This window comes from Schistocerca gregaria, chromosome 6 (genome assembly GCF_023897955.1).
Source record: "Schistocerca gregaria isolate iqSchGreg1 chromosome 6, iqSchGreg1.2, whole genome shotgun sequence".
NCBI lineage: Eukaryota > Metazoa > Arthropoda > Insecta > Orthoptera > Acrididae > Schistocerca > Schistocerca gregaria.
The window spans coordinates 551,861,487-551,879,119 of record NC_064925.1 but is presented as its reverse complement, the minus strand read 5'-3'; the positions used below and the strand labels follow the sequence as shown (position 1 = coordinate 551,879,119).

The 17,633-nt window shown below is 38.3% G+C and overlaps 1 protein-coding gene across 3 annotated transcripts in view; it reads left to right on the top strand.

Annotated features, from left to right (window-relative positions):
• The window catches only part of LOC126278987 (excitatory amino acid transporter), a 355,583-nt gene that overhangs the window by 329,809 nt on the left and 8,141 nt on the right, over positions 1-17,633 (top strand). For all 3 annotated transcript variants that reach the window (XM_049979292.1, XM_049979293.1, XM_049979291.1), the window contains 4 exons: positions 12,588-12,821; positions 13,649-13,843; positions 15,201-15,335; positions 15,756-15,864. In XM_049979292.1, the coding sequence (XP_049835249.1) occupies positions 12,588-12,821; positions 13,649-13,843; positions 15,201-15,335; positions 15,756-15,864 (673 nt within the window). The remainder of the gene's footprint in view (positions 1-12,587; positions 12,822-13,648; positions 13,844-15,200; positions 15,336-15,755; positions 15,865-17,633) is intronic.

Below are 17,633 nucleotides of genomic sequence, written 5' to 3'. Positions count from 1 at the left end.
CCCACCTGCAAGCCCTGCTACAATGATCCCATTCCAGAATTCTTCAGTCTCTCCTCAAATCCTCAGTCTCATCCCTAGAGTCCATCTTTCTCCTAACTCCTACCACTCCCTACACTCACACCTTCTACATGCTTCGTACAGTCCATAAACCCAACCACCCAGGACACCATATAGTGCCTGGTTACCGTGTTACAGCTGTATTGCATTATCCATCAACATACCTGTTTGATTTCAGTTATTCCCACATGACACACTGATAAGCACAACAAATCTACTGGCAGTCCAATTACTCTTTCATTTTTGCATGTAGTCATTAGTAGTTTATACTCATGAGGCTTCTGTTCTTTTGGTCGAAAACAACAAATGAATGTACTTTAAGACCCTTCTCTTTCTTTTAAGTGCAATATTTTCTAGTAGCTATTTCAAGTTTTCTGTAGCTCTCTCTCTTCATAGAATTAACATATAAGAGACATAAGGAACACATTGGCTATCATCGGGGTAGGATGGATACCACTTTGGTCAGAACTAATACTTCTCATAATTAGCTGTAAAAGAAGCCTTTTACCAGAAGCATTCATGTGTAAATTATGTTTATAATGTGACAGTGATGAGTGATGCATCAGTCACATCTGCCTGTGAGAACTCCCCTCTCCTGAGTGATTCTCCTAGTTCCACATCAATAACTTCCACAGAACACTTCATCCAAGGCTTATCACATTTCACTCAGAGACTGAAAAACTCTTTGCACTAATGTCATGCCTGCACCATCTATTAATGCAATATGATATTTACATAAAAAATTTCCCAAAGAGCCCAAATCTCATGTGACTTTTCTGACATCTGAAACGACTACATGATAATATGAGCTTCTTGTTATTGTTAAACCTTTCCTTTCCAACCTTATCTGATACCATATACCCAGTATTACCAGACTACTTCTGAAGTTGTTGGCTTCTCTCTATGCTTTTGTACAGTCTCCAAAGCATTGAATATATTGTATATGTCTGAACTGCTGAAGAACCACTTGGTTTTGGCTGTATTTTCCCATTCTGTAAATGTTTTAGGGACTTGGTGTAGCTTCCTACTGTCTTAGAATTTTGACTTATTCACTTGCCTCCTTCTTCAACAGTGTACACCATCCATAATTTTAATCTAAGGTAATGAAATATATTCCTACCAATTTAAACAGATTGTTCATTGGATAATAGTATTGATTAATATCCCATGAATTCATCCAGTAAATGAATTTTATTTATGTGGAACGTCATACTGTATAATAGCAGAATGATAACTTTGATCAGTGTAAATTTGGGTGCTAATTAGGGCAGTTACGAACTGAACTCTTACAAGCTCCTCTTTGACTATACTGCAACTGTAATGTTCTTAGTTTCAAGACCCTTCTTGAAACTCAAATGTTCCAGAGCACTACTTGCAATAGGCATTATTTCCAGTCAATCCATTTCACAATGACCATGGAGACCTGGGTTAGAACAAAATGATACAAAACTCAATAAACACTTAAATGAAAAAACTATCATACATAATAAAACGTAATACTTACTTTTAGTATTAATCCTTTTTGCATGTTTTTCAGATATAGATTATTATTTTTTTCCAAGTAAATGTGCCCTTTTGAGCATACATTTGTAGTTATCTGAATCCTCATTACTCAGGGTGTACTTACTTTCGTTGATATTGCTGTTATTGCTCAGAAGTACAATTCCAAAGCTTTTCTTGGTGTCTGAAGTTGTTTTAAAATTGAATAACAGGAAAAATCTTGTCTAGTCAATATTATAATTTTTCACCTGCAGTTCAGATAAAAACTCTTGAATGAAACACACACATTGATTTTTTTATGAATGCTTGCTCACTCAAATAAGATCAACATAGAGAAATTCAACAGCCTTGGAAAAATTTCAGAATTTAACTCTGGCCAAATCATGCAACTTCTTGAATGAAGGTATTAAGTTTCACCATTCCTAGGATCATTTTGACAATTTTCTGGTCTAGCTCATATTGTGACTGTGATCTAAACCTCAAAGTTGTGCTAAATCTTCTAATACTACTACCAAATCAGCTCAAAGTGTCACAGGTGTCACAGTCTCCAGTACTGTGTTGTGACTGCAGCAATCACTATATCTCTGGAATGACCAGACTCATTCCTTTCGTAAGCTGTCATAAAACTTCTCACATAAAACAGTAATATTCATCACAACATATAAACAAAAAATTAACATAGGAGTACAGAAATATGCTGTGAACATTAGACAAGAATGCAGTGAGTATGTGGTAAATATTTTTATATTTACAGTGTATGGAAAACATAGGTATAGTACAATGAACAAGATGTGTTCAAAAGATAACAGGAATTCTGCCATTTGGTGTGCACAGAAAAGGGTATTTTCATCATATTTTTGTTACTTTTTGGTGTATGATATAATCTAAGGAACAGAGAAAGGAACATCTGCTAAAGAACACAATTTTTCAAAATGGGAACAAAACTGAAACCATTACATTGAACAAGATAAAAGACTGTCAACAAAGAAAAATCTGCAGACCTATCAGGCTCCCCTCCATAATTTAACTTCATAATAATAATAATAATTAGCTCGTAGTTGAGTGTATCTGGAACACAAGGCTCTCCATCTTTTCCCTGCCCTCCCACCAGTCTTCCCTCTCTACTCTGTTCCAGTCTTCTCCTTTCTTCTTCACACATTCCTTGCTTCCTATTATCATCATGAACCAGTCTTGACATCCTGACAACTCTCATTCTTTTAACATTTACATGCCACCTTAATCTAGTCTTTTCTATGGCCCATTACAAGGGCTTCTCTATCACTATTTCTCTCACAGTCTCATTCCAGACTCCGTCCATTCCTCTTAGTCCTATCCTGCTTCTTTGAAATTTAAGACAAAGGAACAAGCTGGCTGTCAAAGGAGATATAGGACAATGAATAACAAGGTGTCTACAAAAGATAAAGAGAATACTGTAATTTTGCGTTAGTAAGATCCACAGATATTTTTTCATTGTTGTATGGGTAAACATATCTGAAAAAGTATCTGTATAGTGTGTGTCATGTCAGATGCCTAGTCTGTTGTCAGCAGGAAAAAAGGTTAATGTTTTTTGGCTGGATTGGTGACTATTTATTTTGTACAAAAATATATCAGAGAATTTTATTAAATTTTGCTACAAGAACAGAATGAAGTGCAGCAAAGTTTTAGAAATGTTACATTTTCCTTTTAGTGAGTCTGCTAAGAGTAAAACAAGGGCTTACAAGTGGCATAAACAGACAGATTCTCTTGATGCTCCAGCACATTATAACCAATGAAATCACGGGAAAAGTTACAGAAATGATTACAAACAATTGCCAATTCACCAATAGATTAGTCAGTCTTATTGGCATGCCAAATGGCTTGTGCTAAGAAACTTTTTCATGTGTTTCTGGTGTGAAACACATGACAGAAAAATTTGTTCCAAAATTGTTGAATCTTGAACTAAAACAGTGGTGAAAGCAAGTCTCTCATCAGCTACTAGAAGCCAAAAACAATGCAGGATCACTGAAATGTGTCATAACACATAATGAAACAAGCATTTCTGAGTATGACATCAAAACTAAGGCTTAATTCTGTTGATGGACTCAGGATTTCAAAGACCAAAAAAAGTTAAACAAGTGCAGTCAAATGTGAAGGTTTAGCTTACTGCGTTCTTCAGTTTTAACACCATATTGCACCACGAGTTCTTACCATAAGGTTGAATGGTCCCTCAGGAGTACTACTTAGAAGTTCCATGTCATTTGCCTGAAGCAGTCTGAAGAAAATGCCCAGATTTGTGATGAAACAATTCATGACTTTTGCAGCACACTCAATCACCTGCCCACACTTAAGTCACTTGTCCATGATTTTTTTTCCGAATTATTGCTTCATTTGGGATTCATATATTTAGGTTTACATGGTTTAGTCAAATGTCAGGATGGTTTCTTGAAAAAGCCATAGTCAGTTTTATTTCCCAGTCTGCGCTTGTGCTCCATTTCTCATGACCTGATTGTCAACAGCAGATAAAACCCCAAGTTGATATATTGAAAAGCAGCTTCAATGAGACTTTGTAAAGATAGTAAGAAATTCATTACTGAAAGTGGAGTCGGGGAAGATTCTGTATTGTTAAAACTATTCTCAGCAGCTACAGAGTGTTTTTTGATCTTTAAGATGGGAAATCAAGATATAATCAAGTGTTGGTGGAATGTACATGAACCATATATTATATGAATGTGTGGTGTCTATTCTTATGGACATGCCTGAAAGAACAGACACCACACATTAATATAATTGAGTCACCTCAAAGGGCTAAGAGTCCACACCTTCAGTGTGAATGCACAATCACGTTCGACCTTCTGTGGGAATCTCAATGAAGCCAGCATGAACAGGGACTGTGATAGGTTGCAGGTGGGAATATGGGTCAAGTCTGGGATATACCGAGATAGTTCATGCAATTGCAATAAACACTGTGTCTGGATGATGCAGTGGTTAATGTAACTGCCTAGTAAGTAAGAGATGCCAGGTTCGAATTGTGGTCTGGCACACATTTTCACTCAGTGCTACTGACTCTGCATAAAGTCCCTATGCAGCTGACATTACAAGTTCCATTTTGCTCCAGTTCCCATTTTCCTTTCTTTTCCCCTTTCCATTTCACTTTCTCCCCTTCCCTCCCCTTTGGTTTCTCCACCTCAAATTTACACGATATGAACCATCTATGTCTATCTGATGATTCTGTTCATCTCAGGTGCAAACATTCATTGATGGCTAGTAAAACTTCAACACAATATAGGTGGCATGAAACAGAAGTCTAACTGGTATGAAGTGAACCACATGTTTGGATCTGCAATATTAGTATTTCAGTGGAATTGTGCAATATAGGTGAGAGTAACACCATCCACATTCTGTACATGTGGAAACATTACATAGTGGGTTTCTTTTTCAAAGATTGTATTTGAATATTAGCTCTTCATGAGAAGATCTTCTTATGCTTCATGTAACAAAGAAAAATATCTATTTGCAAAATTAAGAATTTGACAGAAGCAGGATTGTTGACTACGCACTACAGTTTACTGTTCAGTGTGCCTGTTGATCTCGATTCCATAGCTGCCATGTCAACATAAAATCAAGAAGGCCAAGCTGGACCTTAGTGGCCCCACATGACTAGAGCTGGGCAAGAGATACACATTTTCTGCTTGGCAATGCAGAACAGATGCACCCACATCGCATTGATCCAGGAAATGGGCAAGAAAAATATAAATATGGACTGTGTGATAATGTCTGGAGCACCATAAACTGTCTGCAGGGTGATGACAGCTGCAGCTTTCTTGATGAGGCAGCATAGAGAAGTGTGTTAACAAAGGTGTACCCATCAACACTGGACACAGGATTGGCACCATATCATCTGTACCGAAGGGTCCCAGTTTTGTATGCAGCATCATGATAGACATGTCTGTGTGTGGAGGCTCTGAGGATAATGAATGTTGTCAGACTGCATTACTTTTCATCATACAGACCCAGAAGCTGGTATGATGGTGTAGGGTGCCTCTGGTTTCACACAATCACCTGTGGTTCATGTACCTGGTAATTTGGACAGCAGTTGTTACATTTCTGAAGAGTTAATGTCACTGACTGTGCCTGCAATGTTATCTTTCATCAAGATAACACAAGACTGGAAGTTGTTAGTAGTGTTCTCACCTGCTTTGACATGTTCCACAGCCACGAGGATCTCCTCAGCATGGATCTATGGAACGAAAAACTAATCTAATCTAATCTAATAATATCTAATAATCTAATATAATCTAATCATAGGGTGTTTGACTGTTGTCATGGCCAGCACATTCACCAGCCATTGAACTCTGCCCAGAGTTTAAGAAGCACAGACTGACATATCCTTAACTGTCATACAAGCTCATTTCAAATAGGTGCCCAGCCATGTTAGAGTTGTTGCTGGTGGAGCTGGCAATTCTAAGTACACAATTTTGCACCCTGTATACTGCAAAATCACTAAAAATATAAAAGGAAAATTTTGTACTTGCTACCCATCCTGGTGTTGCAATTTTACTGCCCATCTATGTACTTCAGCAGCAAATGGAGAAACTTATTAGAGCAAGTTTAAAAGTGGTACTATTAAATCAGTAATCTGACCCGTCCACCATCCATTCACCTCACAAAATGTGCTGCCCATCCATATTTCATTTTCACTGCAGTCATAATCATATTTCTCTTCCTAATCTGTTTATTTGGTTTCTCATCTCACCTAATAATTTCCGATATCCATCTCTCCATTACTCACTGAGCAACCCTCAAGTTTTCGATAGTATTTTGACATTTGCCTGCTTTATTTCTTTGTTGATTGTCCTCTGTGTCGACGTGCTGCATTGCTACACTGGCTGACAAATGGTAATTTCGGCACTGACTGTGTGTGCTGACAGGTGCACAGTTGCATTTCACAGTTGTTTACTTTCATTGTTCACAACCCCCCAATAATACACAGTTACATATGCCCAGTGCTCTATAGTTTTACTTATAATAAACCTCATTAATAGTTTGCAGGCAAACATCCACATACTGCAACAATAGTTTACTGTTGAACATCTACAAGCAGTAAAAATCTAATCACATATTTCACAGTCTTTCAAATAAATTGAACAGACACTGTCATTGCTGTAACAGATGGCTTGTTGGTGTAACACTAATTTCACAGTTACATTGATGCATTGTTGTCGTTCTAACCAACACAGATTCCTCGTCTGAAACTCAGGCGTGGACTGACCGTCCTGGGACCAAATATCGGGCCCTTATATAGGCTCACAATAAAAGGTACTGAAACTCTGCACTGTTTGAAGTTAAATTTACAGAAATTACAATTAAAAGTTAACTCATTAAATTAAATGGATACATCAAAAGACTAGTTCTTTTTAACAGTTTCTCCTACTACAAGGGTTAAGCCAAATTATTTGTTTAAATCAAGAAATTAACATATATGCAAACAATACTTTTGACAAAACTGTTAATTACTTTGGAATAAATTAAGGGCTGGCTTTGCTGACATGTTCTCAAATTGAGCCAAGTAGATCCTTTAAGAATACAATTAGTTGTTCCTCCAAATGTTTATAATAAGTACAGAATTTATATTTCTTTATACATCTACAATACAATTTAAGTTACAAAACAATTACTGATTTCACCCTATAATGGAAGTATTAACTAGGAATAGTCGAAGTAAATTATAAAATCAATTACATACATAAACTAAGCTCAAAACTGGATCTGGTATTATATTCTTTAAGACTGAAGGTAAACCTTTCTCTTTTATGATAATGCAGATTACACTCACTTATGTTAATAGTAATTAGTCAAAAATGAATTTTAAGAAGCAGATGGCAAAACAAGGGGGAGGGGGCGGGATAAAATGTATCCCAGCTTGCTTTGTCACAGTGTCTAATTTAAAAACTAAAGTCCCACTGCCTTATGCTTAAACTGGTAATACATACTATAAACTTCTGTTGCAAAGTATAAGAAGTTTAGTCTTGAGAACCAAATTTAGTTTACTAAAAATACACCAGGCAATTGTCTTCTTCTGAGTTACTGACTTCGACTGTTCTAAAAACAGAACAGTCATTAATACCTCTAGTTCTAAGAGTTCATTGTCCATGTGTACTATGTACTCTACAGGTCTTAATGACTTCTTTGTATTTAGAACAGTTGAAGACAATAACTCAGAAGAAGACAATTGCCTGGTGCATTTTTGATAAACTAAATTTGGTTCTCAAGACTAAACTTCTTATATTTTGCAAAGGAAGTTTGTAGAATGTATTACCAGTTTAGACACAAGACAGTTGGACTTTCATTTTTAAATTATATACCAAAGAAAAACTGAGTTTTGCTCATTGAGTAACAGAGAGATGGATACTGGAAATTTCTAGGGAAGATGAGAAAACAAATAAACAGACTGGGGTGACAAATATGATTATGATTGCAAAGAAAGTAAAATGGAGGTTGTCAGGGTATTTTGTGAAGTGAGTGGATGATGAATAGGTCAAAAGTTGTATGTAAAATTTTAAAAGACAAGAACAGAGAAAGGCAAAAACTAAATGAAATTTTTATAAAACATGCAGGAAAAACATAGACATTTGTAGCTGAAGACTGTAATGTATGGAAATTTCTATAGACAGCCTTTATCAGTCATATGTGTCAAACCTAATGTTACTACTACCACCACCAACACTATTGTTACTATTACTACTACTATTGTTACTACTATTGATGTAAAGACATCAGTATACACAGAAAATGGGATTGCAGTGCTGGGTTTCATGTTTTGTCACACACTTCTCAAGCACCTAGAACTGCAGTACAATGTTCAATAATGTAATGAAATTCCAGTAAAATAGCTTTTTGTTGTTGGCTGAGGGACATTTTATCAATGCCAACTGTTTTAAAGTTTCCACTGAGATGGTTCGACACTGTGTCCAGTCTGCTAAGAATCACTGAAGCCATATTTACAGGTTTATCTCAGAGCAGTTCAAGCTCAGTTTTCAGGTCCTCATCTCTTGTAAGCTTTTTCAACTGTTTGTATTTGATTCTGCTGTCACCTAGAATAATAAGGTCCATAATTCTCAGTGCATCTGCTTGTAATCTGACTGTGAAAACTTTTTGTAATGGCTCAGGATGTTTTCTGTCGCTCTGTCAGCTCTTTCCAAAGATGAACTATGGGCTTAGGCATATTTCTTAATTCTAACTTTACAGCATCCTTTCTGATGCTTGCATGTGTTCGGCAGAAATCAGTGCTTTTGTTTCCTATATCAGGGTTCCACTGGTCAGACACAACTAGACCTCCTTTCCATTTACTTTACTTTCAGTCTTCTCCGAATATTGCCTACTCAGCATTTCACAAGCAGTGCAAGTTTATATACCAATAATTATGAAAAGGACAGACTGCTACTCACCATACAGATGACAAAGAGTTGCAGACAGGCACAACAAAAAAGACTGTTAGACACTGAGGCTTTTTCTGTAGAAAAAAAAGGAACATACATGGGCAGATTGCAACTGTTGCATTGAATAAGAAGAGCAATCCAGAGTGGGGCAGGGATAGCAGGGTACGGCTGGGGGGAGAGAAGAGCACTGTCTGTCAGAGCACACAGGAACTAGGTGACAGGACATACCTGCCATGAGCAGTGTCCAGAGGCTTTGGGGGAATGGGGGAGGGGGGGGGTGTAAGAGTGGAAAAGGAAATGAGCAGAGAGGGAAAGGTACTGGTGGGTGCATTGGCAAAGAACAGCACGTAATGTGATGAGGAGAAATGGTTTGGGAAGAGGTGGTAGGACGGAGGGGGTAGAAACTGTTCAGTGGAGGGTTGGGGGAGAGTAGTTTACCTGGGTTGAAGCCATGACAGTTTCAGGAGCGGAGAACGTGTTGTAAGAATAACTCTTATCTCTGCAGTGCAGGAGAGCTGATGGGAGAGGATGCACATGGACCAGGCTGTGAAGCACCCACTGAAGTCAAACATGTTATGTTCAGCTGCATGTTGTGTCACATGGAGGTTCACTTTGCTCTTGGCAACAGTTTGACAGTGACCATTCACCCTGGTGGACAGCTGGTTGGTAGTCACATGAATATGATAAACTGTACAATGATTGCATCAGAACCAGTGCATGACATGACTGCTTTTGTAGGCAGTCTGGTCTCTGATAGGGTAGAATAAGCCTGTGACAGGACTGGAATAGGAAGCGCTGGGTGAGTGGATTGAGCAGGTCTTCCACCTGGGCCCTCTGCAGGGGTATGATCTCTGTGGCAAGGGGCTGAGATTGGCAGAGGCATAGATTAGGATGTTATGGAGGTTTGGTGGGTGAAGGAAAACCACTTTAGGAGTGGGAAGAATATTGGTTAGGATGTTCCTCATTTCAGGGCATATTGAAAGATAATCAAAGCCCTATGAAGGATGCAGTTCAGTTACTCCAATCCACAGTGGGATCGGGTCACAAAGGGGACACAAATTTGTAGTTGGTCCTTGAGGAGGTGGAAGGACTGGGAGCATGTGGGGATATGGCACAGAAAATCTGTTTATGAACTAGATCTGGAGAACAGCGACTGTCTCTGAAGGCCTTTGTGAGATCTTCAGCATACTGGGCAATGGAGTTCTTGTCATTATAGATAGGCTGTCCCTGCATTGCTAGGCTATATGGGAGGGATTTTTTGGTAAGTAAGGGATGGCAGGTATTGCAATGCATGTACTGTTGGCGGTTGGTGGGTTAAATATGGACAGAAGTGTGAACTGAGCTATCAGAGAGGAGGTGGTCAACTTCTAGGAAGGTGGCACACTGGGTTGAGGAGGGCGAGGTGAAGTGGGTGGGCAAGAAGGTGGTGAGGTTCTGAAAGAATGAGACTAGAGTGTCCTGAGTATAGTAAAGATAGCATCAATGAACCTGAAAGAGACCATGGGTTTGGGGTTTTGGGAGGCTAGGAGATCCCCTTTGGATGGCCCACAAACACGTTGGTATAGGACAGTGCCACACGGGTGCCCATGGCTGTGCTGTAGATTTGCCTGTATATCTTCCATTCAGGGTAGTACTAGTCGTGTGTTACGTAAAAGTTAGTAAGGTACTCCAGGAAAGAGGTAGTGGGTTTGAAGTCTGAAGGACACTGTTCAATAGGAGCAAGACAACAGGCATAAGGGATGTTGGTATATAGGGACAGTGACGAGTAGGAATCAGATGAGAAATTTTCTGAGTTTCTGGCTCTTTGATGGTCCAGGTTGTTTTTTTTCTGTAAAATTATTGACAATGAGATCCTCATGATCTGAACAGCACTTGGGATAGTGTATTAACCAGGAAGGGTCTTCACTTACTGTTGACCAATCTGTAACTCTCTATTCTATCTTCTAGTCCTCCATCACATTTTAGATGAACTTCCCGAGTCTTTTGCTAAGTCCACTGGTTTAAAGAGATTTCATGATCCCACTGTGAGAAACTGAATGAAATGATTATTATTAGTCAGTTCTGATGATGTACAAATTAGTATTTCTGGGTTTTGCAGTGGTCCAGAATCATATTGCAATCAGAAGCTTGTCATATAACTCTGCTTCTTCAATTATTGACTTTTTACTCAATTGGCAGAACAGTATTTTCTTCCCTGTAATTCTGAATTCCACCAGCTACTATTCCTGTAAGCAATTAGAACATAGTGAACAGGCACATTATTGACCTGTAATTAGCTATTATTGCCTCTTTTACTGCATATTTCTGTGTTTGGTATGCTTTTCCATTTGTTAATCATGTGCTGATGTTTACTGTCTGAGGGTATTTGTTGTCTCCTTTCTAGTAATTAATGCAGATTGAGAAGAATGGGGGGGTTAAGCTTCAATGTGAAGTGCTATAAGTGCATATGCACATTTATACTCCATGCAGAAACGGTATACGATGGGCTGGAGGATATTGTTAGGCTTCATTGTGAAAACAATTTTTGAAATGCTCAAGTGAGGTTTGATGTGATATAATTTCATTTGATTACCACCAAAATCTAGGCATTGAATTACTTACACCAATGAAGCCTTTTCTCACGTGTTCCCCTCATTTAAAAGAAAAATAACCATAATGTTTTACCAGGTTATTTGTCTGTCCCTGGTAGCTGAGTGGTCAGTGCGACAGAATGTCAATCCTAAGGGCCTTGGTTTGATTCCCCAGCCGGGTTGGAGGTTTTATCTGCTGAGGGACTGGGTGTTGTGTTGCCCTGATCATCATCATTTCATCCTCATCCATGTGGAAGTCACCAATGTGGCGTCAAATAGAAAGACTTGCACCAGGCGACCGGTCTACCCGACAGGAGGCCCCTAATCACACGGCATTAATTAAAACCAGGTTGTTTCAGTTGTGCAGTTCCTGCCACACACCCCTCCTATCTACATCCTCATTGAGGATGACATGGCTGTCGGATGGTCCCAATGGGCCACTTGTGGCCTTAAGACGGGGTGAGTTTATTTATTTATTTATTTATTTATTTTTTCAGTCCTTGGGCACATCTTTGAGCAATGGCAGCGTTTAATAAATTACAGTAGTACTTAAATGTCTTACTTGGAGGGAGATACTATCACACATTAAAATATAGCCATCTGCAAGTACCATATCTTCCACATTATTTCTAAATCAATAACATCACACTTGAGTGAATGCAGACTTTCATGGCATATACCACTGACGAAAAGATAACGAATATGAGGTTCCCTGAAATGTCATGGATATCAACAGAAAAACTTGGGTGGGAACCTAAGAGCTTAGCATGAAGATCACTGCTTTGTTATTAATTAAAGAACATAAGCCCTAACCATCACTGGGCCTTGTATGAATGAAGTGATTGCAGCATTCTCTCTCAGATAACTTGTAATGTTTCTTGACAAGGAGCATAATTTCTTGCTTTAAAATTTCCTTTCTAAATCTAATAACAACAGATCTGTGGTGAGATCAACTCGGTGAATTGTCTGTTAAGTAAATATCAATAAGGAAACTTGTGCAGACTATATTTCATCATTAATTAATAACATATGCAATCTGCTTCAGGTTGACACCAGTGGGCGTTGCAAGTGTTATTGCAGGAAAGATACTGTCAGTGGAAGACCTTAGCGTTGTTGTGCAACAGCTTGGATGGTTTGTTTTCACAGTTGTGCTTGGTGTCTTTATCTACCAACTCATCATAATGCAACTTATTTATTTCATCGTCATTCGCCGCAACCCTTACAAGTACTACTGGGGACTGGCACAAGCCACACTCACTGCATTTGCCACAGCATCAACGTGAGTATAGCTTTACCATTACCATCACATCCTCAAGGTCAATAACTAATAAGATATAGTTACAGGAAGAGGTAGTGACATGGGGCATTCCAAATGCAAGGTAAAAAAAAAATCTTGGTTAACAGTATCACTACATCTATTAAAGACCATTAGAAGACAAACTCTGCATATTTCTATGCCATAAGTAATTAACTTATTATGTAATTGACTTATTATGTGGACACCAGGAACATTTATGTAAAAAATGTGCAGTTTGGATTGTGTCTGATGAGATAATTTGTAAGCTTTGATGACTAAATTTGCTCCACAAATTATCTAGAATTATAGTGCTGCTATCGTTCCATACTGTTAAGTGTTAAATATATATCCACTTCACTCTGTTACAGAACATGTAATAAATACTGCTTTCATGTTGCTGTAAACTGAATATGTAATCCCTTTTTATATACATTCTAGAAATAAATGTGATAAGATATTCTCTTATTTATCAAAGGAAATTGGACATTGTTAGACAAATTCTGTTACTCTTCATAAGTCACAGTTCAAATTTTCCAGTAATTCTTTGTTAAACATTCATGTTGAACTTTAAAAATATTTGCGTCGGTTGTATGCATGTTTTTTACACTGTCTTCCTGTAAATGTAATTAATTTATTCTAAAATCCTGGCACTTTTTTGTCATAAATTAAACTTATGTGATATTTCTCTCTCCTATATTCATGTAACATTAATACTTTTCAATTAAATGATGTGCAAAGTTTCATAATAGTCTAATTTTATAACTTGTAGTAGACAGAAATAGTACAATGAAGTGTACTGGTCATTCCAGAGCTGCTGCACTTCCAGTAACCTTGAGATGCATGGATGAAAAAGTCCGTGTTGATCAGCGAATTTCTAGATTTATACTTCCTATTGGATGCACGATCAACATGGATGGCACAGCTCTATTTGTAGCTGTAGCTTCAATTTTTATTGCACAGATGAATCAAATATCGCTTGGTATTGGTGAAATACTGACAGTGTGGTGAGTATAGTCACAGTAATCATGAATATAACAAGAAAATTTACTTTGAACTTTTTTTAAAAGGTTGTGCACTGAAGTTAACTGAAGTACATACGCTGAAGAGCCAAAATATTGTGACCATATGCTTAATATCTTGTCTGCCTGTCTTTGGAATGAAATACATAATTGATTCTGCATATCAGGGATCCAACAGTTTGTTGGTAGATTTGTGGTGATATGGGGCATGATGTCTACACACAGGTCATGTAATTCGAGTGAATAATGGGATGCTGATTGGCACCCAGTAGCAACCCAGATGGGTTCCATAGTATTTACATGAAGCAAATGTGGTCACTTAGACATCAACATGAGTTCACTATAATGCTCCTCAAACCACTATAGCACAGTTCTGGGTCAGAGACATGGACAGTTATGCTGCTGAATGATATCACCATCAGGGAAGACATCAAGCATGAAGGAATGCAGGAGGATCTCAGCTGTCTGTGTGTCTAAGATTACTACCACAGGTTCCATGTAAGGACAGGAGAATGATTCCAATAATACAATACTGCTCCCACCAGTCTGCCGCCGTGGCACGTTGCACGTTTCAAGCTGCTGTTCACCTCAATTTTGTGGAGATGACCAGCGACCTACTGTAGTGACAATGTGATTCACCTAAAGAGCCAACATCTTTCCATTGATTGACAGTCAAATCTGATGGTCCCGTGCCCACTGCAATCATAATTGATGATGTTGGATCAATGTGAGAACATGTACAGGTGATCTGCTTTGAAGCTCCATGTTCAACAATGTAAGATGAATGATGTGCTCCAAAACACTTGGGCGTGCACCAACATTGTGGTCTTTTGCCAGAGGTGCCACAGATCACTATCTCCCCTACATTACAGAACAGTCAAGACTCTGAACCCTATGTTCCGTGGAGAGTTGTGGACGTGCAACCATTTAGTGCCTAGTGGTAGTTTCACTGTCCTTCTACCTCTTTCTATAGATGCCCAAAACAGTAGTACGTGGACATTCAACCAGCTTTACCACTTTCAAAATACTCGTTCACAGGCTCTGCATAATAAGAAAAGCCCTTGATCAAAGTTGCTTATCTCAATGGATTTCACAATTTGCAGCCCATATCTTCCCTAGGGTGATTCCTCATCGGTTTCTGCCCTGCTTGTGTACATTTGCTACCATGTCACATGCCCACCATACCACCAAGCGGCATCCTACGTTGTGGTGGGCAATGCTCATAATGTTTTGCCTAATTATTTTTATAGTGTATGTTTTGTAATGTTAATGTTTTTTTGTAAGCATGTCATTATGACTAAATTACATTACTTTTCATCTCAATGGGAACACATTCTTTCAGTCTGGCATCAACAGCAGCCAGTTTTTCATCAGCAAGTGTCCCCAGTGCAGCCTTGGTTTTAATCTTCATGGTGCTGTCCACCATTGATGCTCCAGTTCAAGATGTATCACTTCTTTTTGCAATTGACTGGTTTGTGTAAGTAGTTCATGAAGTGAGCATTGTTAAAATTTGATTTGTATTCCTAGATTGTGGTCTAAAAAATTTATTTCAAACCTTAATACAATGTGCAGATTTCCAGCTGGTCACTTCTCTGCACATAGTAATTAATTAATTGTTTTTTAAGATTATGCTTTTGTATTATTTTATAGCTTTGGTATTTCTAGTTCATAAGACTTTTGTTTCCATACTTACGTCAAGTGTTTCAGTTATTATATATTATTCAACAATTAAAAGTTCTGAAATTCCTTATGCCATTTAACATTATGAGAAGTTAAACTAATTTAGGACTACCCGGTACATGTTATATAATCTGTGTACATTTTTTTTCTTTGCAAGTTCTCTTTGCCTAATATTTGATTTTTAATTCTCAGAAATTTTGTATTTATTTATCCACAGGGATCGTGTGAGGACAACAAATAATATGCTAGGAGACTGTTATGCAGCTGCTGTTGTTGAGCACTTGTCCAAAAAGCAGTTACAGGCATCTAATTCATCAATCTTTCCGGTAATTAAACAGTTTAATGTACTTATGTAGATTTCTATAGACATCTTACATAGATTTTCAGAATAGTATACGGCGGGGAACCCCCCCCCCCCCCCCCCAAAAAAAAATGCCAGAGTGGAGCTTGTCAGGGTGTATATGGGGGACAAGGGGGAAAAAAAAGCACGGATTTCCCGGTTAAAAGTACACTTTCTATCGGGTGAAAAAACAAATTTTCCCTGTTTAAGGAACTTATCAATCTTTGAATGGTTTAGGTTTTACAGATCGGCGTAGAACTCTGGCCACACACACACACACACACACACACACTTTGGGACAAGCTTCTATGTGCACCAACATGTACGCTGTCGATTTTGGTATTCTGAAAGTTCCAGCAATCATAGCGCTTTAGAGAAATCACAGACTAATATAACAGTCATGACACTCACTGTTGTACAGTTTGACGGCTCGAGCGACACTGGCACTCCAAGTAGCGACAAGGAGAACTTCAGATGAGTCGTAAGCAGTGTTTGTTTTGCATCTCTTTCCTGAGTGATTACGAAATATTTGAATTATTTTTTGCCATCAGGAGTTTGTGTAGTATCAGAAGACACAGAAGTTTCTAAAAATGATTCTAAAATAAGTGCAAGTAGGGATAAAACTCATGAATCCAGTGGCAAGTTAAAATACATTCGTGAAGAAACGCTTGTGACGTTGGACAGAACTGCAGCTTACCACGTTGATATCAACGGAATATAAACACATAGTTTCACACATAAGAAACACAGAGATGTACCTCTGCATGCATAAGGGATCGACACGCCGTTTGTCGTTCCATAGGCCTACTGTGTTTTAGTTATTGTCGCCTGTTGCCACAAGTATGACCTTCATCTTTATACTATTCTAAGTGGGACAAGCAACTGCCAAACAGTGGGGGAAATGTATTGTGAGTGTAAACCCCAAGTCCTTAAAAGCCAAGACCACTGTCGAAAGTGCTGTCATATGTTAAATTTACCATCGGAGACTTTTCATGTAATGATATATGCACTAGTTTTTCAGCATTGGAGAAATGCAGTATCTTCTGCTTTAAAAAGTAGAACATGTTGTTAATTGTCCCATTTTTTATTTGTATGCCTTCCTCATACCTCTGTAATGCACTCACTGATGGAAATATAAAATGTTCTGACAAAACCCGTATCCTGAGTGCTGTAATGTGATAAATTTAGTGCAAACAGCTCAGTTTTGTCTTTCCATCTTGCAGATGGCATGCTAATCTGGTTTAACAACAAGCCAAGGGCATCTTATTAAAAAATATTGGGATCCTGTAGTCTTCAAAATTTGTTTGTCCGTCCTCCTGCACTTGATTCTTCTGATACAGTGTCTGTTGCTGTCTGTAGTTAAAATGATAGGCACTCTCCTTGTACCATAACAGTTTTTTACGAAGTCTAGCGATCTGCACATTCTGATACTCCGCACATTGTTCTAAACAGGAATAACTCCACTTAATTTTACCACTTCATTGTCAAAGCAGTTCTATGTTGACAATTCAGATGAATCTGACACTTATACATGGAGAGTTGAACTGGCTGCTTTTGTGCCACAGGAGTGTTTCGCAGCTTTAGACGGATTGTCGAACTTTTATGGCAGTCTCCTCTTCATCGTCAGTTGAGGGGGCGTATTTAGAATGCAGGCTGTATACGCGGACAAGGAAAAAAAAAATTCCCTGATTTTTCGCGGTTAAAAATACATTTTCTCCCGGGTGAAAACACACTTTCTCCGTGTTAAATGACAGT